Source organism: Alosa sapidissima, chromosome 22, assembly GCF_018492685.1.
Source record: "Alosa sapidissima isolate fAloSap1 chromosome 22, fAloSap1.pri, whole genome shotgun sequence".
NCBI lineage: Eukaryota > Metazoa > Chordata > Actinopteri > Clupeiformes > Clupeidae > Alosa > Alosa sapidissima.
This window is the reverse complement of record NC_055978.1, coordinates 6236305-6263821: the sequence shown is the minus strand read 5'-3', so window position 1 is coordinate 6263821 and position 27517 is coordinate 6236305. Positions and strand designations below refer to the sequence as shown.

The window sequence follows — 27517 nt, the reverse complement described above, 5'->3', positions numbered from 1 at the left end:
AATTCGTTCATTCGTTCGTTATCATGTAACTCCAGTTCCCTATTTCATCTCTCTGTGTGGTTCGACCCATCCTCGCTCCTGTCGATGTTGTATTGGTTTTTTTTCCCGTCAGTGTTTTTGGGATTCCCACTTACCCCTCTCCATTCCCTCTGTTTGTCTCTCTTTCTTATCATTGTCTCTCTTCCTGTCTTTGCCCCCCTCATGTCTCATTCTCTCTCTCTCTCTTTCCCTGTCTCTCTCTCTCTCTCTCTCTGTGTCTCTCTTTTCTACTTGTTCATACAGCAAAAACAGGTACTCTGTGGCCTATGCTGCGCAGAAGTCTTGGCTGCTCAACGCAACAGTTGAGGAAAACATCACTTTCGGGAGTCCCTTCAACAAGCAGAGGTAATTTTGGTCTGTTTTTGTGCCGTTTGGCTATCTGTTAATAATATACTAAATCATTCGGACAACTGAGCAATGGTGTTTTATGGTTTCATAACCATATGACGGATAAGGTCTTTTGAAGAATACTCACTCATTTCACCTACTCCAAGTTTTAAATGGTTTGTCTTTTTTTAATCATATAACTCCATACGGTGTATGTGTAAGAGAGAGGGTGTGTGTGTGTTTGAGTGTGTGTGTGTGTGTGTGTGTGTGTGTGTGTGTGTGTGAGAGAGAGAGAGAGAGAGAGAGAGAGAGAAATATATGACGCCCGTCTCTCGGATCCTTGTGCTCAGATATAAGGCCGTGATAGACGCCTGTTCACTGCAGCCAGACATTGACCTACTGCCCTTTGGAGACCAGACAGAAATCGGAGAGAGGGTAAGCGTGTGTGTGTATGTTTGTGTGTGTGTGTGTGTGTGTGTGTGTGTGTGTCTGTGTGTGTGTCTGTCTGTGTGTGTGTGTGTGTGTGTGTGTATTAGACAGATACTGGAGAAGATACTAAAAAATATACTAAATACAGTTAGTAAACAAGTTTGAGCAGGGTAATGTATCTGTTTGTGTGTGTGTGTGTGTGTGTGTGTGTGTGTGTGTGTGTGTGTGTGTGTGTGTACCAGATAGAGCTGGGAGAGAGGGAACCTATGCCAAATAGATACACACAGTACGTAGGTAAACCTTAGAGGGAGATAAGGTGTGTGTCTGTGTTTATTTGTGTGTTCTCCTGTGTATGTGTGTGTGTTTTTGCGTGTGTGTGTGTATGTGTGTGGACACTGTTCTCTAGTTTTTCTTCTGTTGTTTCCCCTCCTCCCTCGCCAACTTCTCATCTCTCCTTGGCACCTGGCCAACTGTCTGACCTCAGCGTGTGTGTGTGTGTGTGTGTGTGTGTGTGTGTGTGTGTGTGTGTGTGTGTGTGTGTGTGTTTGTTTATACATGTGTGGCTAGTGTGTGTGTGTGTGTGTGTGCATATGTGCACGTGTGTGGCCAGCTCTCTCTGACTGACCTCAGTTGTAGTCATATTATCAGATGTAATAAATATCAGAGATCCTCAGCGATCACCTCTAGACTGCTGTGCCCTGCATTCTCATCACTATTATGGTGTTTTAGGAATTAGTACACAGAGTCAATTAGCTGAGAAATGTCCAGGATGACACGCCCATGTATAAGAAATTAAATCAGATCATGAAAATGATATTGATATTGTGTGTGTGTGTGTGTTTTAATAGGGCATTAACCTAAGTGGAGGACAGAGACAGAGGATATGTGTGGCGAGAGCTCTCTATCAAAACACCAACATCGTTTTCCTGGTGAGACTGTGTGTACATGTGTGCTAGTCACACACACACACACACACGCACGCACACACACACACACACACACACACACACACACACACACACACACACACACACACACACACACACACACACACACACACACACACACACACACACATACACACACACACAAAGCAAAACCCTACATATACCATTCATATACCGGTATGCACTTATACACTTGAATATAATTTGAAAGGTACACTCGCACACACTGACACTATGAGATACATCAGCAATGCCATCTCACAAACTGTCACATTCACACACACGCACACACACACACACACACACACACACACACACAGACACACACACACACTCACAATGTAAAGCCCTGGTAGAGGGAGACTCTGTGTGTTTTGACATTGTCGTGCCGTTGCCATCATGTTTGTGTGCTCCATTATGACATCACATCCTATCTAGCCACAGGGTTCTAATCTAATTCTCGTCACCTCCCAGTCCCTCATCACTCTCACTGTCATTCGAGAGCGGGGGGCACATTTTGGCACGCCTGACATAGTGACAAACAGAGCCATTACCCTTGTCATCACTCGGTCTAGACCCACAGACACACACCCAGCAGAAGGACATCCTCACACCGTGTCCTAACTGCAAGTGATACGAGCGAGCATTAGCAACAAGATCAGTTTGATTGCTTTGTTTTCAATAAGAATGTCCAACATTCTTTGCTTCTGTCAATAAGCTGCTAGTACGCAATTCCCGAGAAATGACCTCCTGATTCAACACATTTCATTAAAGATGGATTGAGTCTTAATCTTAAACAGATCTGTCTTATGATGTTACCAGACGTTAGACCAGATGGTAGACCTACAGTATGTTTATTTATCTACACAACATGGTTGTAGTCATTTATTTGCACAATAGTGTAGTACAACAGGCTCTTTGTTCATATTTGAATGTTGGAGTGTTACCGTGTGTGTGTGTGTGTGTGTGTGTCTGTGTCTGTGTGTGTATACATGTGTGTATGTGTGTTTGTGTGTGTGTGTGTGTATCTCTACCACCAGGACGACCCCTTCTCAGCATTGGACATCCACCTGAGTGACCACCTGATGCAGGAGGGCATCTTGAAGTTCCTGCAGGACGACAAGCGCACTGTGGTCCTGGTCACACACAAGCTCCAGTATCTCATACACGCCGACTGGGTAGGTCAAAGGTCACCAGCCACCAGCCGCTCTCTCACAAGTGAATAATAATAATTATAATAATAATAATACATTTAATTTGTATAGCACTTTTCAAGACACAAAAAGACGCTTGAGTACACTCCTAAGGCTCAGACATTTCAGTAAAGGAAAGCCGATTAATAACTCCTGAATGGGAAGCAAAACTTAAAATATTACTAAAATGGTTATGCCACTGTTTGGAAAAGAAGCTAACAAAACACAGTGGCCATTTTTTACCTCCTCATCCATGTTGAAAATAAATGACAACCTTGTAATTGAGTGCGCTATTATATGTAGTGCTCCATGGTGTAAATATATTTTAGCTCAGCCACTTCATGAATCTTCCTTATTTTAATCTCCTTCAGGGCTTTGAACATCCTTCAATGTTTGTCAGCACAAACGTTCTCACTAGTTCAAGTGCAGTAGTGTCACAAAGTCAAGCACTTATCATTTTGAAAATATTATCAGAGCTAAATGCAGCCAAGCCCCCTCTTTACCCTTCACTCCCTGATAATAACGAAGCAGCTAGTGATTTATAGCCTTGCTGGACAATAAATATGAAGCCTCATGTGTGTGTGTGTGTGTGTGTGTGTGTGTGTGTGTGTGTGTGTGTGTACTCTCTTGTGATTCAGATCATCGCCATGAAGGATGGCTCTGTCCTGAGAGAGGGCACGCTAAAGGACATCCAGAACAATGATGTTCAGCTGTACGAGCACTGGAAGACCCTCATGAACCGCCAGGACCAGGAGCTGGAGAAGGTGAGCCCAGGCCTTCTAGAATGCTCATGCTGTGTGTGCTCCTATCTCCGCTACAGGTGCACTAGTCTTTGCTGGTGGGACAGTAACAGCAACGCTATCTAACAATTGGTCGGATTGTTAGATTCCCAAACCTGCTGTTGCGAATCTGTCTGTGTCACTGTGGATAAAAGTGTCTGCTAAATACCAGTCACTTTACAATTAATTAACTTTTACTTTACCTCAGCAGTCAAGACTGCCTTTCTGCAGCTTAGCCAGAAATGCAGTAGTGTTCCTGACATTCAGTTTAATTTACTCCTGGTCAGTTTGTTACTGAAGGTGGCAGAATCAGAAATGCTTGGTAATTGTGAAAATGGTGTAACCAGGACTATAGTTGTTAATGAAGAATTTGTAAAATGAAGGAAATGCAATTTTATAATTGTTTAACATCTTAATTATGCAAACTTGTATGTATGACCATAAATTGTGTCTTATTATCCACTGAGTGAACTTGTTATTATTTGCTACATACAGAAGTTGAGTCAGCCTAACATGTGAAATGGCATTATGTAAACAGGTGTTGGAAGTGGTGACTCATAGTGAATATAAATAAGGCGATAGTGATCACTCATCATAAGGTGTTTGTCTCTGGTGACTGTAGGACACGGAGCTGGAGAGCCAGACCACACTGGAGAGAAAGACGCTGAGAAGAGCCTTCTACTCTCGTGAAGCCAAAAACCAGGTTGATGACGAGGACGAAGGTGACTCTTCTCCCGAATGTCCACATGAATGCTAGATGTGGTTGTAGAGAGCTAGCGAGCTAGTGTCAGTTGAAGTCAGAGATCTAAGTAGGGCGCTCTAGAATCTTCGGTTGAAATGTTTCGCTGTTCCCATGGAAGCGCTGTTTGTGGTGGTAGCCAAATGGAGCTTTTAAGCAGAGTTGGAACGCCATCAAACATTCTTTCCGGCTGGAGAGCTAGTAGAGGTGTAACAGCTTCCCTCCAAAGCACCTCTGCTGCCTCTTATTGCAAGCATAATGAAAACAAACAATGTGCTTTGCTGTTTTATATTTTAGATGTAAATAGATGTAATAATAGTAATGACACAGATTGAGAATACACATACAATTTTGTCTGTGTGTGTGTGTATGTGTTTGACGCCGTTGGGGGGTTGTGTTTGCACTATATCTTTACTCTGCCTTCATAATGACATAGTCTCTAGAAATACTAAAGGAAAAAAAGGGTCAAGACGCTGCATTTTTACATTGCACTGCATCCTTAACTAATTGTTGTATGTTGACAGCCAATTTCCTGCATTTCATCACACTGTTAAGTGGGGCATTCCATGACAACCACTTGTGTTTTACCCCCTCCATTTCCCCCAACAGAGGAGGAAGAGGAGGAGGATGAAGATGACAACATGTCCACCACCACCAGCCGCCGGTCCAAGATCCCCTGGAAGGTGTGCTGGCGGTACCTGTCCTCCGGTGGCTTCTTCATGGTCTTCATGATGGTGTTCTCCAAGCTGCTCAAGCACTCGGTCATGGTGGCTATCGACTACTGGCTGGCCTACTGGACCTCCGCCAACAGGTCCAACGGCTCGTCCTTCAACAGTACCTCCAACTTCAGCACCGACTCCAACTTCACCACCTACTCCAACTTCACCGAGGATGGAGACAGCTACAATGAGGTGAGAACGGAGTGGCCGCCGATGCAAAAGGGTTCTTTTTGAGGGGGCGCGATGGAGCAACGGTAACCTCACCGGTGGCCTGACATCCCAGTCAAAACCCAGGTTCCATTCCCGGACCCGCAGTTGCAAGTCTGTGTCGCTTTGTATAAAAGCGGCTGCTATATACCACTCAACTTTAAGTGTAAGTTCTTATTGGAAGGCAGAAGATGGCATGTGATCTTCAAGAAGGTTATGATGCAGTGATGTAAAATGTCAAAATAAACTTTTGTTTTAGTGTGCTTACATACTCCATACTGGATGTTAGTTGATGTTAGTGTGTGTGTGTGTGTGTGTGTGTGTGTGTGTGTGTGTGTGTGTGTGTGTGTGAGTGTGTATGTCTGTGTGCGCACACACACATTTGTCTGTGTGTGTGTGCATGCATCTGTGTTTGTGTGTGTCTGTTTGAACTTGAACTGTGTGTGTGTGTATGTGTGTGCTGTTTCTGTCTATAGCACCAGTCCTACTACGTGTGGGTGTTCAGTATCCTCTGCGGGTCGGGGATCGTCCTCTGCCTCATCACCTCTCTGACCGTGGAGTTCCTCGGCCTCTCGGCCGCCACCAACCTGCACCACAATCTACTCAACAAGATCATCCACGCGCCACTGAGGTAGGCCTCGATGGAGCACTGCACGCTACAGGAATTTGTTAACCATCATGGGATCATGCGATCAATCTCTAGGAAGCACACATCATTATATAAATGCATATACAATGCAACTACACATGGCTATTTCCATAATTGTACTGTATTATTTCAGTGTAAATTACCGTTTGCCTTGGTGCCTTTGTACTGCACTTTGTACGTTTTTTGAAAAGTGCTATGTAAATGAAGATTATTATTATTATTATTATTATTATTATTATTATTAATAATAATAATAATAATAATAATATTGTTATTATTATTATTATTATTATTATTATTACCTACAGTACTTGCATGTGTTTCAGACATATAGCCATATGGTGCAACTCAGTTGAGGCCTTCTCTGTCACATACGGCTTCATGGTTATATTAACTGGGCAGGAAAAATACTGGTTTTCATTCTCACGGCCATTCTCAGTCTCACTGTCCCATTTGCATCCAACCGTAGAAATTATTACCAACATTTGACGCACGCTCTATCTGTCTTACCAAATGGTACATTCCATTCTAAAATGGAATCTCCAGTAAAAGTTCCAGGAGCTTTTTTGGCAGTTTGCTGTATCAATTAATACCTTGGGGATTAAGCCTGGTTCTTCTAATGACAGGTTCTTTGACGTCACACCCCTGGGTCAGATCTTGAACCGATTTTCAGCTGACACCAACATCATTGATCAGGTGAGTCTTTTGTGAGTCATCTCCAGTTGATCAGGTGAGTCTTTTGTGAGTCATCTCCAGTTGATCAGGTGAGTCTTTTGTGAGTCAGCTCCAGTTGATCAGGTGAGTCTTTTGTGAGTCTTTTCCAGTTGATCAGGTGAGTCATCTCCAGTTGATCAGGTGAGTCTTTTGTGAGTCATCTCCAGTTGTTTTCTTTTCTTTCTTTTCTTATTTGTCCCTTTTCTTCCAACACCAACATAATCCATAAGGTGCAAGCAGCTGTGGGATTATTCTCTCTTTCTTTTTTGTGCTCCCCCATTCTTTCTTTTCTTTTTCTTTCTTTTTTTTCCAATCTAACAACAACATAATCAGGTGAGACTGTTTATTTCACCACACATTTCTCGCATTGCCTTTTTTCCCCTGTGTCTATTCTTTTTTTGCTCTCAGAACAAAAGTAGTGTGGGAAAGTTTGTTTCCTCGTTGGGGCCTTAGATATCTCTGTCCGAGGGCATAGTGTATTGGGCCCATATCCAAACCTCAGTCTGTAGCTTTCCAGGCTGCTCTGAGAAGACACGGACTGTCCCGAGACCAGTGGTTTCGCTCCATGTTGTCTATCGGTCTGGCCGTCCGTTCATAGGATCTTGTGCTAATAGTCCACAGTGTAACTATTAACTGACGGGTCTAGGATCAGTGTGTTGATGCAGAACCGCTGGAGTGTCGTAAACAAGCTGACGTCATGGCACTGAACCGAGATCATCGGACGTGGCCAGAGAGTGCGGTTGAGCCGAGCTTAGAGATGTCACAACAGCACGATAATAGTCTCTCACACTCACTTACTCTCCTCTCCTCTCCTGACCAACTGCCTCATCTCCCAGTCTCTTTCTCTTTCTCTCTCTTTCTCTCTCTCTCTCTCTCTCTCTCTCTGTCTGTCTATTGTTACATACAACATAATATACAAGAACATAAGACCATAGGACAAAAAACAAAAACAGAAAATACATAAGGAGAAGTGGGTACATCAGTGTGGGGTGGACATTTCTCTCTCAATTCAATTCAATTCAATTCAATTCAAGGTTGCTTTATTGGCATGATTGAATATTTTTTACATTGCGAAAGCCTTTAAATGGATAATTGTGCAGAGAGAGAGAGGGAGAGAGAGAGAGATGGAGAGAGAGACAGAGAGAGAGAGGGAGAGAGGGTACTTGTGATCTCTGTGGCTCTCTTAGAAGTCTATACAACATATATGTGAGGAAGTTTGCATGCAGCCTTGAATTATGGTGGTATGGGTGAGGATGAGAGAAAGCAAAAGATAGAAAGTGGAAGAGAGAGAGAGAGAGAGAGAGAGAGCTTGCTTTTGTGGGCATGTATGTATGTGCCATGTGCATGCATCTGAGTAACACTCAAACTGACACAGGAAAAAAAATGCTTGTGTAAAGAATGTAATGTGTGTGTGTGTGTGTGTGTGTGTGTCCCTCTCTCTGCAGCATATCCCCCCTACGCTGGAGTCTCTGACTCGTTCCACGCTGCTCTGCCTCTCGGCGATCGGAGTCATCGCGTTCGTGACCCCGGCCTTCCTCATCGCCATGCTACCCATCACCGTGGGCTTCTACTTCATCCAGAAGTACTTCCGGGTCGCCTCCAAGTAAGCTCAAGGAAATTAGATGATTGTATCATCACTTCATGGATATGTGAAATATACATTAAGAGGCAGTGAGATATCATTCTTATCTTTTTGTCATTCATTCACTCTCCCCTCTCTCCTCTATCTATCTATCTATCTATCTATCTATCTATTCTTTCTCTATGTTTTTTGCTTTCTCTCTTCTTTCTCTAGAGACCTGCAGGACTTGGACGACTCGACCCAGTTGCCTCTGCTCTGCCACTTCTCTGAGACAGCTGAAGGCCTGACGACCATCCGTGCCTTCAGGTCAGAAAGCACATTAGTCCAACCTCTTTGTGCACTCACAGGAAATAGGATGCTCAGTATGCTCTACATGCTAACCCTAGGAAATGGCCTAGTTGCCTGCAAACGGCTCCACAAGTGAAAGAGAGAGCAATAGAGAACCTCTTATCTTACCAACTTTATCTTATAAAGAACCTCACATTATACTGAGTGCATTTGGGAGTCAATATTAATTAGACAATATTACTCTAAAATCTTAGCCTGGAAAATCCAGACACTTGTAATCTAGAAAGATTAAGGGTCTGGCCACAAACAATGTAATGGCCCAACTCGAGGGGCGACAACAAGCATGCATTTAAAAATCTCACTGCACGCAATTGGATAACACTAGACCATGTTTGCTCTGAATGATTTCGGACTTCGACGCAATCGGATAACACTACCACCAATGTACTTTCCTTCAACGTTGCAGCGCTGTTTTCACCAGTTTAGCTGGTTCCCCGGAATGCAAGGGGAAAAAGTAACGTGCATCATTGCTCTTTGCCAGAGTGTCTCGCAGAGACAATTCCATTGTGCTCTCGCGAGAACTCTGGATTTCCAGGGTACTAAAATCTGCAGGACCTGCAAGATTTAGTTTTTGTGTTTTTTGTATATTGATTTATGCTCAAGGAAGCTTTTATAGAAGTCTATATGTCTATTTATAGAAGTCTAAGTTTATTTAGTCACATCATTAATGGCGTTTTCCATTTGACTCGTAAATCATCGTACGCCCACCCATACAACATGTACACATGAGTTGCTAGCACGAACGCTGGGGTTTGTAGTCTTTTTGGGAAGAACATGGATGCCACCAGGGCAGCAGCTGTCTCGTTAGTGCTGGACATTGGTCTAGAACACGCCCCTCATTCTCCCTTGTTATACTCACAGGGGAGCATGCACTAATCAGAGGCCTGCAGAATGCTTGTGTAGACTGATATAATTTGCTATAATTTGGAACTAAAGTGCATTCTAGAAGCTTGTTCACCTGTCAACATGGTCTTGCTGACGTCAGAGCTCATCTTCCAGTTTAAGAAGGCCAAGGAGCAGAAACTGTTGACACCTAATGTGGAAGCTACAGGCTGTTCTCGGTTGTGTCTGTTTTTTTAAGAGGTGAAAAGATGGGAAAGATAATGACCTTGTAAACACAGACAGACAGACAGACATGCATACGCACGCACACACACACACACACACACACACACACACACACACACACACACACACACACACACATAAACACACACACGCACACACACACGCACACACATAAACACACATACACACGCACACACACACACATTCACACACACATCAAAAGTGCTAGTGGAAGGTTTAGTAAACTGTGTCATTACATTTCCTTAAGAGCTGTAATCTAGCTCTCATAAACAGAGTCGGCCCAGTCCTCTGTTCTCATAGTCTCCGCTAATCCAACATTAAACAGCTCTCACGCTACACTATCTCAGCCATCTCCCCAGAGACACTCATCACTGCATCACTGGTGCTCCCCTTGCAGTTCTATCTGAAGTCAGCTTCAACATCCCTCATTACCAAGTCTACACGGGGCTGCAGCACGCTGGCTGACAACAGTTTTGTAGTAAGTAGTAGGCCGAAGATCTTGCCACCAGTGACAGGAATGGCTCATTAAGAAATACCTCAGATAAAAGTGTCTCTCAGGCCAAGGGTGTTTCCTTTGGAGCTGGTAGCTAATGAGATCTTAGGAGAGAGTGTTTGTACAAGTTTTCTGTCCATGTAATGTAATGTCACTGGTAGCCCCAGTTCTGGTTGCCTCCATTGGTGTAACCTTTGCAGCTGGTGACTTGTTAAAAGCCATGTAGTGTTTATAGTCAAGTCAAGTCAGTTTTATGTAGCTCATTTGATATGCACAGAGTGCAACCCAAAGCGCTTTACACACGAACATCAAGACATAAACAGACAAATTCAGAAACAAGATGCTGGACAGAGTGGCGTGAGTCGCCAACGTAAGCACAGATATTAAGACTCTGATGGCATTGATAACCCTAAGGCTGTTTAATTCAATTCAATTCAATTCAAAACCTTAATTTATTCCCAAGGGTCAACTGTAAAGAAATCATGCATGGTAAAGAACATAACGTAGCCTAAAGGCTCTTTCACACCAAGTCCAAATTTTCGGACACAATATTCACATGAAATCATGCAATAAACTACATGTGTTCGTATTAGTCCGAAAAAATTCATCAATAAATTTGTCCTTGTTGTGAAAAGTGTATAAAACAGCACATAGTGGTTCAGGTTGGCAAATAGTGGTTCAGGTTGTATGCTTTATTTTGCTCCGTCCCTTCTCAGACATGAAGCGCGCTTTAAGCAGAGGATGCTGGAGCTGACGGACACCAACAACACGGCGTATCTCTTCCTCTCTGCTGCCAACCGCTGGCTGGAGGTCAGAACGGTAAGTGGCCAGTGGCTTCTGTTCCTCTCCAGCCCTGTTCACCATAACACAACAACCATTACATTTATTCATTTAGCAGACACTTTTATGCAAAGTGTCTTACATGTCAATTATATTACAAGGGCCCTTGTCCCCGAGCAACTCAGGGTTAAAGGTTGTATCAGTGATAGCGGGGATACGTCACTTCTGTTGATGTTCAAACAAAACAGAGAGATAGCTCGCTACTCCCTCCCCCTCCCTCCCGTGCAATTAAAACTCTCCTAAACGCTCATCTCGTTGGTTATTGGTTGAAACACTTTATTTTGCCTTTAAGTGGGTTGCCAACCCTTGTTGGTAGCAATTGTTTTTGTGTACAGATCTCAGACTCTAGGCTGCCTACAGAGACACGTTTTTTTGACGGCCTGCTTATGGGTCAGACAGCCAGCGGATTGTTAGGAAAGATTAGATGAATGTGATGATTTATGTTTGGGCCTGTCTTGGGCCTGAAATCGCTGATACAACCTTTAAGTGCCTTGCTCAAGGGCACAACAGTAGAAGCCAGAAATTGAACAACCCTCATACTACTGCATGCTAGCCCAGATCCATAGCCACTGCACTACCACCGCCCCATAACCAAAGAAAGAGCAGACTTTCTCTCTTCCAGCACTTGTTCACCACTGATGTTTCGGCAACAGCTAATACTACAATGAGAGGTGTGTCTCAATTAAATAATCTGCTTCGCACTTGCAAAGTCATACATTCTATTCATTGTGTACTGGCTATTCACAAACTCAGTGAAGGGAACGCATTTTGGAAAGTCTATTGCAGATATGGAAAATCAGGGAACTTTTTTGTGCCCATTTAAAATTTACTTGCCAAAATGCATTAATACAAATATATTTCCACACAGAATTGGTGTATATCTGAATCCTAGCTTTACTGCTTGCTTGAGTAGTAAAAAGTAAAAGATTCTTGAATGCAACACATCATTTATTATATAGTAGGTCATGGAAATTCAATGAAAGTCAGGGAAAAGTCATGAAATTTTACATTTCACGCAGTCAAGTCAACTTTAATTATATAGCGCATTTCATACACATAGGTCAGTCAATGTGCTTTACATAAACAAAAGCAAACAGGAATAGTTGATAGGAAAGCATAGAAGGGCAATAGTCAAAGAATAGTTTAAAAAGTAAAGAATAATAATAAAATAAAATAATAATAATAATACGTAGAGTGGGAACCCTGCAAAGTATGTGTCCACTGTCTGCTCCTCCAGGACTACCTTGGTGCTTGGATCGTCCTGGCCGCCGCGGTGGCTGCCATACTTACAACTGGGACGAAGTCTGGCCTAGTAGGCTTGGGACTGACTTATGCCCTGACTGTGAGTGTGTCTGTCTCTCTCTCTATTTCCCTTCAATGTTTTGTTTTTATATTTTTATTTTTATTTTTTATCACACATTTACATAACAGCGTACAAAACACACACATACACATTGCACTTCATGACAGTAGATGAAGAAGTACCTATGTTTTGCCCCTACATAGCAAACGTGATTTGCTGCACACACACACACACGCACACGCACACGCACACGCACACGCACACACACACACACACACACACACACACACACACACACACACAGGATTCCTTCATTGCTGGTCATTTTCCTGTTTATGTAATTGTTTGGTCCCACCTGCCTCCAGGTTACCAACTACCTGAACTGGGTGGTGAGGAATCTGGCAGACTTGGAAGTGCAAATGGCCGCAGTCAAGAAAGTCAACAGCTTCTTGAGCATCGAGTCTGAGAACTACGAAGGATCCATGGGTAATGTAGTCTTTCTCAGTACACCCTTAAAGAAACAGGCCCACTTTTTGGGAAATAATAGCTTGCATAGCAGCTTAGTACTCCTGAAATACTTCCTGAAATGGGCATCAGAAGAATCATCTCATAGTTGTAATGCTCATTGTCGCCTGGCTACTTGTAGTTTGATACACAGGGATAGCACACAGTGGAAGAACAGGCTTAATATGAACCTCCTCTGAAATGGCTCTTTGACAGTAGCAGAAGGAGGAAGCATCTCACAGCTGTTGATGTGATGCTGCCCAATTCAGTTTGGCCACTGAAACACACTTGAGCACACACTTGGATGACGCACTACAGAGGAGCAGGATTGGCCGTCCAGAGAGGCTGCAGGGTCTGCCAGGGAACAGAGAAACCTGTGCAGCATCAGTCATCTCTCAAGTGTGTGTGTGTGTGTGTGTGTGTGTGTGTGTGTGTGTGTGTGTGTGTGTGTGGCAGATATAGAGTGATGAGGAATCGATGAATTCCTAGAGAACTTTCAAAAAGTACTCTGTGTGCACAGAGTGAGTGTGTGTGTGTGTGTGTGTGTGCGTGTGTGAGAGAGAGAGAGACATTATACAAAGACGTCATGCATACAAGTAAAAGGAGGGAAAGAGAGATAGAGTGATGATTAGAAAGATGATGGAGAGAGAGAGAGAGGGATGATTAGATAGATGAAGAGAAGAAGGAGGGATTTCCTCCCGTACTGAGATCTCTGTGAAACCACAGTTGCCAGCTGTGGTTTAGTAAAAAAGGTAACCTTGCATCATTCAGAGGAGCACTGTTCTCTCCCCTGAGGAAATGGACATTTTGGAGCTGATAGCCACAGGGGTGGTCATGATAAAGATGAAATGTTATGCTGTATGAGACAGTTTCACTTTAGTAGTGCAGATAATGTTCTTTTGTCCATGCTAATAAGAAATATGAGATTGACAGAGAGATGAGAGACAGAGAGATGATAAAGAGAGTGGAAAGAAAGAAAGAAAGAATTCTGTGCATCTTTGTGCATTATAACCTAGTCTAATACCGTTAGGCCCGGCGGAAGGCATGGGCAATCTGTGCAATTGCCCAGGGTGTCCGACCACTAGGGGCGAGCTAATACAACTTTGAAAACACATTGATCGTCAAATAATGCCAGAGACGGTTTATGCAAGAGCAAGAAATTAATTTTCAGTGAGATCGGTTGAATAACAGTCATTAATGAGACATGAAAGCCTAGTGATACAGAATACAGAAAACATGCACAGGCAAAACTGAAAAGTTTGGACAGTTGGATTTTGCCTAGAGTGCAGGATTGCCTTCCCCCGGCCCGGACTGTTAGCATAGCTTATCACCTGGAGAGAAGAAATACTTTTCTCTGATTGGCTGGTGGGGTGGCTATTAATTCTGAATAATGGAACACCTATGAAGTAGATCTGGTAAAAAGTTTAATCACTGTTCCATATCAATGCTTACCAGTTGGGTCCCACCAATGGGAGACCAGTTAACATATAGCTGACCTATAGCTAAATGGGAGCTATAGGCTAACTGGTCTAATCCAGAAGGCGAATAAATGTATACCCCAAAATGTTTGTGTGTTCCTGTGAACTTAAAATATTTTCTAAGAGTGAAAGATCAAGAATCACCACATTTCAGTCTCCGAACCTGATGAAGCGCTAGGCGAAACGCGTTGTTCGTTCAAAAATAAATATTAAGTTGTGATCAGTGATCAGTGTGCGGTGATTCTTGATCTTTCACTCTTGGATTATACTTACCTGCCTCACCTGCACCTGTTCAACTGAAGGTTTGTGCACAGGGACACCTATGGACTTTGATTCTGTTTGACTTACTGCTCTGAGTAAACCAAATATATTTGACGTTTATTTTTTTTACCATTCTCTGGCATTTTATCGATTAAACAACTTCTCGATTAATCGAGAAAGTCATTTACAGATTAATCGATTATTAAAATAATCATTAGTTGCAACCCTACTCCCCGTCTAAAGTGACTTATGTCAACTATATTACAAGGGATTATATTGTCCCCGGAGCACAACTTTTCAGGCTTCAGGCCACTGCACGCTAGCCCAGCTTCTTAACCTTTTTGCTACCACCGCAGTCCCATGTGATTGATGCTGCTGACCCTCTATCTCATTCGCTCCTCTCCCTCTCCGCTCCCAACGCAGGGACTGTTGAGACTGGGTTTACAGAAATCACAGAAATAGACTCTGCGAACGTGAGGCCGCTTCTCGCTCTGATCCTGAAGATCCTGAAGGACCCGTTTCAGAGGACTCTGGGTGAAGAGTGAGCGAAATCTGAGCTGAAAAAGAGAAAGAGAGTCTACGGCATAAACAAACCCTAAAAGGACATTCTTTTCTTGCCTCGGAATATGTACACACACACACACACTTACACACACACAAGCACGCGCACACACACACACTCACGCACGCGTGCACACACACACACACACACACACACACACACAGACTGAGTCGATCTGCTGCGATGGAGTGGTCCTCTGCCAAGATGAGCATTAGCAGTAAAGTCTACTAGCTCAGACAGCAGGGCTGTGTTACTGCTAGTGAGTATGGACTGTGACGTTGAGTTACTCATGCATCTCTCGGGGTGACCAGTAACGGGAATATCCTATCTGTCGTCATTTGTGTATGTGTTGGTCATGGCAGTAGATTTTAAACAGTGTATTTTAATGTGAGCGTAATTGCCACACTTTAAATCTTCTAAAATGCTTTGTACTTTAACCTGTCTGGTAGTAACGTACGTAACTAATTCATTTACACTTGTTTATTTTGCACGTCATTACAAGTCATATAGTAGCCTACATGTTATTAGAACTTGGACACAGGGGAAGGGCATGTCAGGACAGTCTGAGGACATGCCCAGTCTCATGTTTGTGTAGTTTGGAGAACAGAAAAAGACCCTTTCTATCCATCCGTTAGGCAATGATGCAGTGTTTTAATGAAACGTTGGCCATTGCCAGTAAATCCCCGGTACAGCCCAAGTGGTTTTCCAGTTAGCTGAGGGCATTGTATGACGTGAACTTACTCATGCAGATATGAACGAAAAACAAAAAAAAATCAGGAATGTTCCTCTTGGATAAGGGACCTGTTTCAAAATAGAGGCTCTGATTTTAGGTGATCTCAGTGTTTATTTTAGGTGAATATTTGAGACCCATGGCTTTCTAGCCATGTAGGTCAACCCCTTTATGCCATGAAAAAATGTAGAATGATGAAGAGAATGTTTTTTTTTTTGTTTTGTTTTGCCAGGTGCTGTATTTGAAGTGGAACCATTTCAAAATAAAAGTTATTAGTGTACTCAAAGCAGCCAAAAATGGCTTCTCACTAGGGAATACAGTACATCTGTTTATTAGGGATAGCTGTGGGAGATACATCTATGTTAATATTCCTCTGGTTTTATGTTAGAATAGTTTGATTGATCGTGGGTTGATTAATCTGTTGAAATATTTACGTCAAGATCTTATTATATTAGGGTAAGCTTTATTAATTCATCTTTCCATTTAGCACAGGGTTTTCATCTAATTATTCTATTAAATTAGATTATTAAAGAGAGAATGGCTTTTCGGATAACATGATTTCATTGTTTGATGAACTGACTGATATTCTCATCATGTCTAGCTTAGATGAGCTGTTAAGAAATCTCTGAGTTTAGGCCTACGTACAGTAATTGGGTGGCTCGCTCACATTGTTTGACGCACTCGTTGACTTTGCTCTTTGCAAAATGTTCCAGATGTTTCTCAGGTGCCGGATGACTGGCCTCAGCAGGGAGAGATTAAGATCCAGGACCTGTGTGTGCGCTACGACCCCTCGCTCAAACCCGTCCTCAAGCACGTCAGTGCCTACATCAACCCTGGACAGAAGGTGCATACTCTTCCTATAATAATAATAATAATAATAATAATAGTTATATATATAATTTTATTTTATTTTTTTATTATTGTTGTTATTATTAGTATTATTATAATTATTATTAATAATAATAATACAAATTAATGAATTAATTAATTTATTTATTTATTTATTTATTTACAAACTCTGGACTCAAAGTCCAGATTTAAAAAAACACACACATACTGGACAAAGGGTTACCATTAAAAAATTGTTTAACACACATTGAATGTTTACACAATGAATGCATAATGTTTTGTATGTTTAACAAAAATATGATTTTTACTCAAAATCATTCAAATTTGACTGAAATCATTCATATTCGCCAAGAATGTTCACATGTTTGAACGCACCTCAGCTGTCGAGGCATGCCATACCCTGCTATCCTTGTCTGCCCAGTGTTTAATTTTCCATGTCAGTGTCACAGTTGGTTGAAAAGTGGGTCACATTCTTTGGCTGCTGTCTGAAGCTAGCAGTGCCCCAGTACTCATGTGTGGTGACCGTTGGCCTTTGACCTCTGTAGGTGGGCATCTGTGGGCGCACAGGCAGTGGGAAGTCCTCCCTCTCGCTGGCTTTCTTCAACCTGGTGGATGTTTACCATGGTAGGTGTGTGTGTGTGTGTGTGTGTGTGTGTTTTGATGCACTTGGGCACACAAGAAGACAAAGTTGGCAAGGCAAAAGTACAGTTAGTTCTTAAAGCACACACTATGATTCAGTCAGATAAGGAGCAAGTATGCAGGCGCATCCAGACAAGAGTTAAATGAGGACAAGGCAAAAACTCCAAATCTGATGAACTTACAGTGGTTGAAAAACAGAATCAGACACGAACACATGATGCCTCAGCGAAACTTGAATTACATAACAAGATAAACCAGCAGTGATCAGAGAAGCTGATCAAAGCTCACAATGTCAGTGAAGATTGGGGTCTAGTGACCGGCAGTTAAATAAGAAATAGAGTAGAAATAGTGTTATGAATAGAAATAGAATGTAATGAGTAGAAATAGAATGTTACGAGTAGAAATAGAATGTTATGAGGAGAAAATTAGAGTGTTATGAGTAGAAATAGAATGTTATGAGTAGAAATAGAGTGTTGAGTAGTGTTCCACTCTTCACTCTGTCTTTTTATTCATACTTTTTCAATGCATCTGCAAAACAGCTAATAGCTAACAGCTACCAAGGTATGCAGATCCTCTTATCTACTTGGGAGATAGGGGTCCCCAGGGATTGGCTCAGAGCTCTACACGCTCCCACACATACACAAAGCTGCTCACAAACCTCTATGTTTCGGTGGCAAGCTTTATATCAGTATGTAGTTTATATCTATAAGATCCTCAAGATCCATTAATTCGTTATAATACAATGCTATCGCTGCCCAGTTTGAGTACATACACACACACTCACACAATCATACACTCACTGAGACATCCATTAAAAGGCAAAGAGGAAATGGCATACACTCACTCACTCACACACACACACACACACACACTCATCTGCGCCATAAAGAAGAAATAATGTACAAAGTGGGGAGGGGAGGGGAGGGGAGGGGGGCTACTCCATGCCATTTGGTCTTTGTGTGCTTTCTCCTAATCCCCATTCCCATCTGATACAGTAAAACTTTATCCACGCCAGAGACTCCTCCAGTCCGATCTCAGCTTCCTCTGTTTATGGTGGGCTGTGTATGGTCACTGTCACCCTTGACAGGCTTTGATGATGTAATATAGCCAGCCCATATCACCGCCAGGCAGGCTGGGAACTAGGAACTGGGAACTGGGAAATAGTCAATTGGAATCCAAAATGGGAGCCCAGTTGAAGTCATAGCTCTGTTTGCGGTTTGCGTTCCAGGTTAGGACAGAAGTCACTTGAAACCGTTTTGCATTTCAGAGCGTTTAAGCTAGCGGTGATATAAATTCACTAATTGTTATGAATTATTCTCCACACCAAGGCCTTATTTATGGCATCCTCCAGCAGATTAAGATCCAATCGAAAGCAAAGCCAAATGAAACGATATACAGCTAGCTTTCCAGCATGGCCTATCCTGACTCAAATGAGATAAACTCTAGACAGGCCATCTCCTTATAAAGCCATAGACTAAAACCTCAGTGCGGTGATGTTTGAAATATGCACTCCACGTGTGAGTCCCACTCTTAGACAGTGGTAGCACGCGGCATTTTTCATTAACGCTTCTGTAAATGAGATCTCCAGCATGACATAAACACCAAGCCCACAAATGATTGTTAAACTTTATGGAACAACAGTGAGCGTGAGTACCCTGCTTGTATGGAAAGTACAAGTAGATGGACAATGAGTGTCCTCAAGAAACTGGAAACAAGGAACTGTCACAAATACTTAAAAGTCTAAAACAGTCAGGGCACCCAAATAATCCAAGTTACAACATTTTTTTTTTTCAACTTTATTCTTCAACCATTTTTTTTTTTGTAATGAAATTAGTTGGAATGGGCGACTATTTTTTTGAGGACTGAGTTACTTCTTCAGATTGGCTGTTAAGGCTTACAGTGTTTGTGTGTCTGGGTGTGTGTGTGCTACTGTGGCTTGTGTGTCTTGCAGGGAAGATTGTCATCGATGACATCTGCAAGCTGATTAAGTTGTGTTATCTTATTTAGATTGCCTGTTAAGTGTGTGTGTGTGTGTGTGTGTGTGTGTGTGTGTGTGTGTGTGTGCGTGCGTGTCCTACAGGGAAGATTGTCATCGACGGCATTGACATCTGCAAGCTGCCACTGCAGACGCTGAGGTCCAGACTCTCCATCATCCTCCAAGACCCGGTACTCTTCAGCGGCTCCATCCGGTACGCGTGCGCGCGCGCACACACACACACACACACACACACACACACACACACACACTCACGAGTACTTGTGTACCATGCATGGATAGATGCACACAAGCATGAGGCGCACATAAACAGTGACCAAAGCAGCTGAGGATTCATGTTAACACAAGCAAGCTGGGCCAAGTTTAAATAAACACTCACTTCCTCGTCACGCAGTGGAAAAATGAATAGCTGTCTTGGATTTATGCCTGATCAGAAATATTCCTCCCTGGCCCACATTATCTGCGCTGTCCTCCTCTCCTACTCCCTTCTCTCTCTCTCTCTCTCTCACTCTCTCTCTCTCTCTGTGTCTCTCTCTTTCTCCAGTGAGCTTAACTGGTTATCTAAATAAACAAGACACATAAATAAGAAAACACCCCCAAAATGGCAGCTGACAGGGACAAATGTTACCCTGATCTGGACCAGATTCGTCTGGGATCAGAGTCAGCCTCAGGCCAGATCTGGACTCGTATCAGCTGTTCCTGTGCCTGTCCACCCCATGCATTTGCTGCCTAGATAATGTGACTTCAGACGGATATAACCAGAGGCCTCTACATAAAAAAGACAATGATATACTGTGTGTGTGTGTGCACAGCGCGTTTGTGGACTTTGCCACCGTGCTGCGCTGACATAGAGTTGGTCTGGTCCCACAGCTTGAACGTTTGCAGGATAATTTATAGATCCGTAAGTGGAGTGTTTGTTATAAAAAAGACAAGGCACATGTGCTGTTTGTTTAGAAAGACGTTCTCAGGCTCTAACGAGTGAGGAGAGAGAGAAGGAACGAAATTAGAAGGGGAAAAAAAGGAGAGCAGGCCTCAGGGACGTTGTGGAAGAGTTTGGGACAGGCCAGTTGCCATGGTGATGTTTATGTGAGCGATGGAAGCGTACAGAAGGCTGGCCTGTGTCTTCTCCTCCTCCTCCTCCTCCTGGTGGATCTGCTAATATGGCAGTTATTGGCAGTTATACTGGGTGCCATAGGTAGATGGCGGAAATCAAATGTTCTCACGCAGACTAGGGGCCTAGCTCACAGAGCCTGCGGCCCCTCTCTTTTTTTTTTCTGTACTGTTGTCCAAAACATCCCCTCGTTCACTATATAGTGTATGCCATATATAGGAAATAACTGTATGGGGGTTATTGACTATATAGGGCTGCACTGTGTAGTGTTTAAAGGTGCTCTAAGCAATGCCACACATTTTTTAGGCTAAAACATTTTTTGTCACTTACAGTAAACATCACCTCACCATCTGCTAGTTGCCTGTGTCCTGAATACACTGTAAAAAAACGCGATCTCTGTGGACAGCCCAGGCTCCAAAAACAGCAACAAAAACAACCTTGCCCATAAAAACATAACAAACTGTTCCAGCAAATCACAGACAAGATGCTCGTTTAGGAGAGTTTCAATTGCACGGGAGGGAGGGGGAGGAAGTAGCGAGCTAGCTCTCTGTTTTGTTTGAATGTCAACAGAAGTGACGTTACCCAGCATCACTTAGAGCACCTTTAACTATATCTTGGTGAGTCTCAATGTCGTACACGATGTTGTGAATGAGTGGATACCATGAACACAGGGAGAGTCTCAGAGCTAAATCATTGGGTCAGTGTCCCAGGTGTTACTAGCCAACGTCATTGCTTATCTTGGGTAATCGTGAGCCTTATTTATTGCTTCAAATCTTTCATTAGTTTACCTGATAAATCACAGTGTCTCATGGGGTAATTAAAACAAAAATTACGGGTACTGAAAAACATTTACCTAATGAGTGAGTATACTAGGAAGCATCCTCATTTGTGGTTTGGAGGATCTGGAAGAGGATGGCCTTAGTCCAGGCTTTCTGGTTTCGCCTGTTATGGTCATCCTCCCGTGTTTAACTGCAAGGCCTTTAGTAAGCACTGAACAAGAAACATGTAACACAATCGAAGATCTAAAAAAAGCTCTGAGAATGCACTTCGCTTTGTTAGATGAATCTGGCAGATACTGCTTTTCTTTTTTTTTTCATGTCTTTCATGTCAGCAATTGGTTTGCATTATTTTTGTATAAGCCATTATACTTGTAGGACATCTGAATTAAATTAATCACGTAAATGCCATTTCACACCAACCCACAGTAGTGTATGTATCCTTACATTAAATGAGCTAATTGATATCACACAGTGGATTACTCGTGTTGTTGTTTATGGGAGATTACTGTTGTTGTTGAAATGTTATTTATGATGGTGGTGGGTGGTAGCACCCTCTATGATATAATATGGTGCACAGGTGTCTTTGGCAATACTGGTACATTGTTTCTGAACACATGATGTGAACTCTGTTGAACAGGTTTAACCTAGATCCAGAGCGCACCTGCACTGATGACAGACTGTGGGAGGCACTGGAGATCGCCCAGCTGAAGAACATGGTCAAAGCACTGCCGGGAGGACTAGGTACACATTCACTAATTCATTATTATTCATCTATGAACAGGATCAATACACTACCTTCATGCACTCATCAAGTCTCATTTGAAAGCATTTTTGTCTTAGGAGGACCATGGTGAGTATGTTTTATGTAATTTTTTTCCGATGCAAACTTTGTATATGCACAGAATATTACAATATATTTGGTATATTTAGTATGCTAATTTGTCTAGGATACTGACACATGTTGATGTGATGTGAATGCATTGGGTAGTAGCTTAGCATAAGCATTAGCATAAGTGCTAAATGTGCCTCAGAAATTCATTGAGTATAGCTCTTGGAAATTCAACAAGTATAGCTCTCATTTTCAATAATGCTGAGATGAATACAGTGAATTAAGCTAAAACAAACAAAAAAAAAAGCAAAACAAAACAAAAAAAAAACATTTTAGAAAAATAATAATTATGTTAACCTCATGTGGATGTGGTCTGTGGTCTGTAGATGGTGTTGTGACCGAGGGAGGGGAGAACTTTAGCGTCGGCCAACGGCAACTCTTCTGCCTGGCCAGAGCCTTCGTCCGCAAGAGCAGCATCCTCATCATGGACGAGGCAACCGCCTCCATCGACATGGCAACGGTAGGCTATGATCTCCAGGGTAATATCTGTGACAGCTATCATCTGTGGCTCTTATAACTGTTGTATTGTATACAATCTGTATTCATCAAAAAATTACATTTATTCATTTAGCAGACGCTTTTATCCAAAAGGGACTTAGCAAAAATGAGGAATAGCATTCAAGCTGCAATGCAGAGGAGACCTTAGGTAACAATTAATACTACATCAGTAAACACCATTACCAGAGGATGAGAGTGCAGAAGTTTTAAGTACTAGTCAAAGTGTAGTTGGAGGAGAAAGTGGTAGAAAAAAAAGGAGAAAAGGGAAGAAAAGGAAGTGCATGGGAAGTGCATGGGAAGTGCATGGTAAGTGCATGTTAGCAGTGTTGAGTTGTCAGAAGTGTTAGGAGAGAAGGTGCTCTATAAAGAGTTGGGTCTTCAACAAATAAACAAACAAAATAATCTACCCCTGCTGTCCTTGTATATCTATTCATGTCATTCTTGTAAAGGGCCAACATTGAATCTGGGTGGAGGGCCAGGGGCCAAAAATAAGCATTTGTGTATATTATGCCACTTTATGTTAAATTGAATCATATTCTTGTCAGTATGCCACTGCCTCAGACAGTGCTCTAAGGTGTCCCCAGCTACTCACTCATGTCATGGGCCTGCTGACATCAGCTCTCCAAGCAGCTAACCCTTAAAAAAACAGTTGAGACAGAAATTCCCAGTGGCTGACATACGTTTAGGACTAACAACGCGGGCCAAAAAAATACAGCACAGGCTTTATGTGGCCCTTGGGCCCTAAAATAAATATCGGGCACTCCTGACTGTAGAAAGTCTTGGCAATGTTTTTGTCTGGGCACAGGGAAAGTGCCAAGTGGCTCTGATTATTTTACCAGAGCAGATGGCACTCTGACTCTATCAGATTTCCTCGAGTTGGCATGGCATGGGCAGTGCCAACATGTTGTACCAACTGTTCCCTACCAGGGCCTCATGAGCAATCTGTGGTCATCAGCTCAGACCAAACAAATCAGCACTTCAGTGTCCAAGGAGCTCCAAATGAAGGCTTGACGCCAAAACAAGTTTTAAATGTTTCAAATGATCAAGTCATGAAAATAAAGGCTTTTTAACAGATTTGGATCTTCAATGTTTTACCATCCAAAAAGCACCTCAAATATACAGCTAATTCCATACATATATACACCCTGCCATAGAATAATACAATTTTATTCATTTGCTTGTTTGTTTACTTGTTTGTTTGTGTATATGTACTATATGTTTATTTATTTATTCTGTTGTTGTTTTGTTGATCCATAAGCTTCAGCTCAAAACAATAGATACATGTCTTTCTACTCATTTAACAGGAAAACATTCTTCAGAAGGTGGTTATGACGGCATTTGCTGACAGGACTGTGGTCACCATTGCAGTAAGTTGATACTTTTGCTGATCCTCTCTCCAAAAAAGACTGGTGAAGCATTCCCTCTCCTCCCAAACACAGGCTATCTGAAAGTCCTATATCCGTAAACTAACTCAATCTGAAGCTTGTAGCACTTTTAAGTTTTCAGATTTTTCCTCTTTTCCGTATGTTTCCTTTCCTATTTCAGTCATATCACTCTGCCTTTTTTAACCAAACTGGCGGAAAGAAAAACGGCATTGACAGCAACAACCACTCAGTCAGCCTGCCTGCCTGCCTGTCTCTCTGATGGTTTATTTAGATGAAAGCACTAGCAGCAGTTAGAAGGCTTTGTCTTTGCTCGCTTGCTTTCTGTCATTCTTATCTTCCCTTCCTCTTCTTTTTCCTCCTCTTTTCCCCGTCTCACTGTCTTCTTCATCTGTCTGTTTCCCATGTCTGTCTGTCTCTCTATCTCTCTCTGCCTGTCTGTCTACCTGTCGTCGTATCTCTCCTGCACAGCACCTGGTTGCCTCCATTCTGGAGGCGGAGCAGGTGCTGGTGTTCACCACGGGGATTTTGGTGGAGTGTGACAGTGCGGCCAACCTGCTAGCCCAGCAGGACAGCATCTTCAGTGAGCTTGTGAGGACTCACAAGTAGCCCCTTCTCTCCCCCCCCCCCAGTCAACGTCACATACCTTCCTGCCATTCAGCCACTGCCCACTGCGCTGGACACCATGGTTGGTACCACCACTAACACCGCGATGCTGCCATCTTGGGTCTAGGTGCAGCGGTGGCACACAGTCACAACATCCACCATTTGTGTTGGCCAGCTCCATCTCCGTGTTGACGGACACAGTTGCACTGCAGGTTCCTGCTCTGGCAGTGACTGCTGACTGCAACTGTTGTCTTTGAGCCAGCGGCTGCACCTGCTACCAGAGTTTAAACTTTAAACTGGGTCACCATACTGTATACACATTCATGTTCATTTTCTCTGTAACAGCTAGTGAGTATGGGTCTGTTTTAAAGTATAGTACTCATGAGTATCTTAATTTTTTCAGTCTTGCAATATCTTATGTATCTTATGCTCAAATTAAGAAATGACTCTACAGAATAAAACTATTTTGACTCCACACACTCGATAAAGGGAACTTCTCCTGAAGTATTTGTAGGTGCTATGTTTTGAAATCTGGAGATGTGAACTTATTTCATTAGATCATCAGGCTACTTAATCTACTTGCCATAGTGGTAAGACTATTTTTCTTTTTGGGACAGTGGAGTTGTCTTCTTACTTTAAGTGGCATTACTGTTGTTACATCAGTCAAACCATGGTCTCTCACTACTAGCTGATTAATGTGTGTGTGTGTGTGTGTGTGTGTCTTCCAGCATCGTGTCCACACCATCCTGACAGCTGATCTGGTGATTGTAATGAAACGTGGGAACATCTTGGAGTACGACAAACCAGAGACATTACTCGAACAGGAAGGCGGCCTCTTTGCTTCCTTTGTCAAAGCGGACATGTAGACCCTTCTGAGTCGTCCAAATCATTGTCTGTCTCTCCCCTTTTCCTGAACTTTACTAAGGACATGGACAAGGGGACTTTTATTACAAACATTTTACACCATATCAAAATCACAGGATATCCAAAATGTACTGTATTTTTTGACGCTTGTTTTTCTATGCATGGTACTGCCGTATTTGTTCACGTTGTAAAAACAAACAAACAAACAAAAAAAACGTCACGCACGTCACACCACTGTTTGCCTTACCAAGACAGTTAGCCTATTAACACTCAATGCTATTTATTTTGAGCTGAACAAGAGCCATGCAAGGCTTGGGCTAATTTGTGACTCGTCAAATGGCTGCTTTAAAGGATTATAGCCTTTTTTATATAAACACTCGTAGTCCTTAACATGTTAACTATATTATCCGTATTATCATTGTCTCATGAAATATATTGGTGTATATGCATTATATGTTATTTTTCGTACTCCTATCCAAGAAGATGTTTAAGGAATTGACTGGTACAAACACTGTACAGGATTGTCGGTCCGATCGTTGACCGGCAAACTGTCTGTCTGTCTGTAATGTGCAATGCTGAATTTTTATGTTAGCCCTGGGTAAGGTGGACACTCCAAAGAGCTCACTCTCCTAAAGCATTGACTTCACCCAATGGGTGATTTGTGATTTCTTTTGTATAAAAACAAAAAAAAACACACAACAGGCACATACTGTAGTTTACGTTGCTCTAATCCACTGGCTATTGGTTCTGTAGTCTGTGTTTGAGAGATTCGAAACAGTATTATTCTTAGCAGTAAATAAAGTATTTAGAGCACTTGCTTTCCTGGAGAGTGGAGTATCTGTTCATTCTGTACCCATATATATTTAATTTCATGTTATCAATGAAGATTTTATATTATATTATTGAGAAATGTGTACCTTTAGCCTGAGTGCCAAACTGTGTCATGAAAGCATTTGTGATGACTTTGAGTATATAGGCCATATTCTACACTTGGCCTCATTTAATTTTATCTGCCATGATGACACACACGTGCCACTACTCTTGTCACATAAACTCACATACATTTTTTTGTGTACTATATCTTATTACATGGTATCTTGTTTATAACTATGTTGCCTTTGTTTTTCACACTCTGAAGTCTCGTAATCACCCTTCCATGGCACAGTGATGTAAAATCTCATTTGCACTCGCTGTTCGTCTCGTTCAGGTGGTTTATTTAACGCCTCTGTGAGTCCCCCCCCCCTATCTCTCTCTCTCCCTCTCTCCAAGGCCCCTGGCTGCATGTCCTTGGATGAGGCAGTGTGGATTAACCCTTTAATATCCTCTCGAGTGCAATTGCTCATGTGTAATGCAAGTCATTATAGCCAAGTATGTTCTTATGCAAAGTATTCAGACTGACATGGTTTGTGTATATATGTTGTTTATATATGTGCGACAACCTGTTTTTGAATGTTGAGGGTAATTTTAACTTCCATTTGGGCTGTCATCTTCAGGGTTGCTTGTACTATGTTTTGTTTGTGCTTCTTGTTTGCTTTGCTTGCTTAGCCTAAGTGAGTTAACAGCATCACTGTCAGTGTTTGGTGATTTCAGAGATCTGGAGAAGTGTGTATGTTGGGATAACCTCAGGGGTATCATGACTTTTGAAAGGCGGTAGTCTTGGGTTGGGGGGGGGGGGGGGGGGGGGGGGGTGGGTATCTGCAGAGTTTCACAAGGTCAGCTGACAGGCCGTGGAATGCCAGGCCACCTTGTACACAAATCACACTTGTCATAGCATAAAGCTTTTTCCCTGTGAACAGCTTGCTCCAAAGCTCTTGGTAGTCAAGTGTCAAGTGTGTTTTAATAGGACTCTTATAGTCTTTTTTATTATTTTTTGTGATGGGCACTGTCTTAAATGTACATATGTAATTATTTTGTCATGACTGATTAAACATTTAACAGATCTGTTTTACTTTGTGCCTTTATCAATAATTTC

The 27517-nt window shown here is 42.4% G+C and overlaps 1 protein-coding gene across 7 annotated transcripts in view; it reads left to right on the top strand.

Moving 5' to 3' along the window:
- The window catches only part of abcc9 (ATP-binding cassette, sub-family C (CFTR/MRP), member 9), a 61365-nt gene extending 33872 nt beyond the window's left edge, over window positions 1-27493 (top strand). For 5 of the 7 annotated variants that reach the window (XM_042078598.1, XM_042078596.1, XM_042078599.1 and 2 more), the window contains 21 exons: window positions 283-384; window positions 717-801; window positions 1644-1724; window positions 2783-2920; window positions 3574-3699; window positions 4337-4436; window positions 5063-5364; window positions 5856-6010; window positions 6655-6724; window positions 8188-8345; window positions 8538-8630; window positions 10971-11073; window positions 12332-12436; window positions 12763-12883; window positions 16646-16776; window positions 17327-17405; window positions 19501-19609; window positions 21944-22047; window positions 22522-22655; window positions 23998-24060; window positions 25410-27493. In XM_042078598.1, coding sequence (XP_041934532.1) covers window positions 283-384; window positions 717-801; window positions 1644-1724; window positions 2783-2920; window positions 3574-3699; window positions 4337-4436; window positions 5063-5364; window positions 5856-6010; window positions 6655-6724; window positions 8188-8345; window positions 8538-8630; window positions 10971-11073; window positions 12332-12436; window positions 12763-12883; window positions 16646-16776; window positions 17327-17405; window positions 19501-19609; window positions 21944-22047; window positions 22522-22655; window positions 23998-24060; window positions 25410-25547 — 2497 coding nt within the window. In that variant the 3' untranslated portion in view covers window positions 25548-27493. Of the gene's footprint in view, window positions 1-282; window positions 385-716; window positions 802-1643; window positions 1725-2782; window positions 2921-3573; window positions 3700-4336; window positions 4437-5062; window positions 5365-5855; window positions 6011-6654; window positions 6725-8187; window positions 8346-8537; window positions 8631-10970; window positions 11074-12331; window positions 12437-12762; window positions 12884-16645; window positions 16777-17326; window positions 17406-19500; window positions 19610-21943; window positions 22048-22521; window positions 22656-23997; window positions 24061-24546; window positions 24764-25409 lie in introns of all 7 variants that reach the window. The other 2 variants (XM_042078595.1, XM_042078600.1) reach the window with 1 other exon arrangement.
- The last annotated feature ends 24 nt before the right edge of the window (window positions 27494-27517 follow it).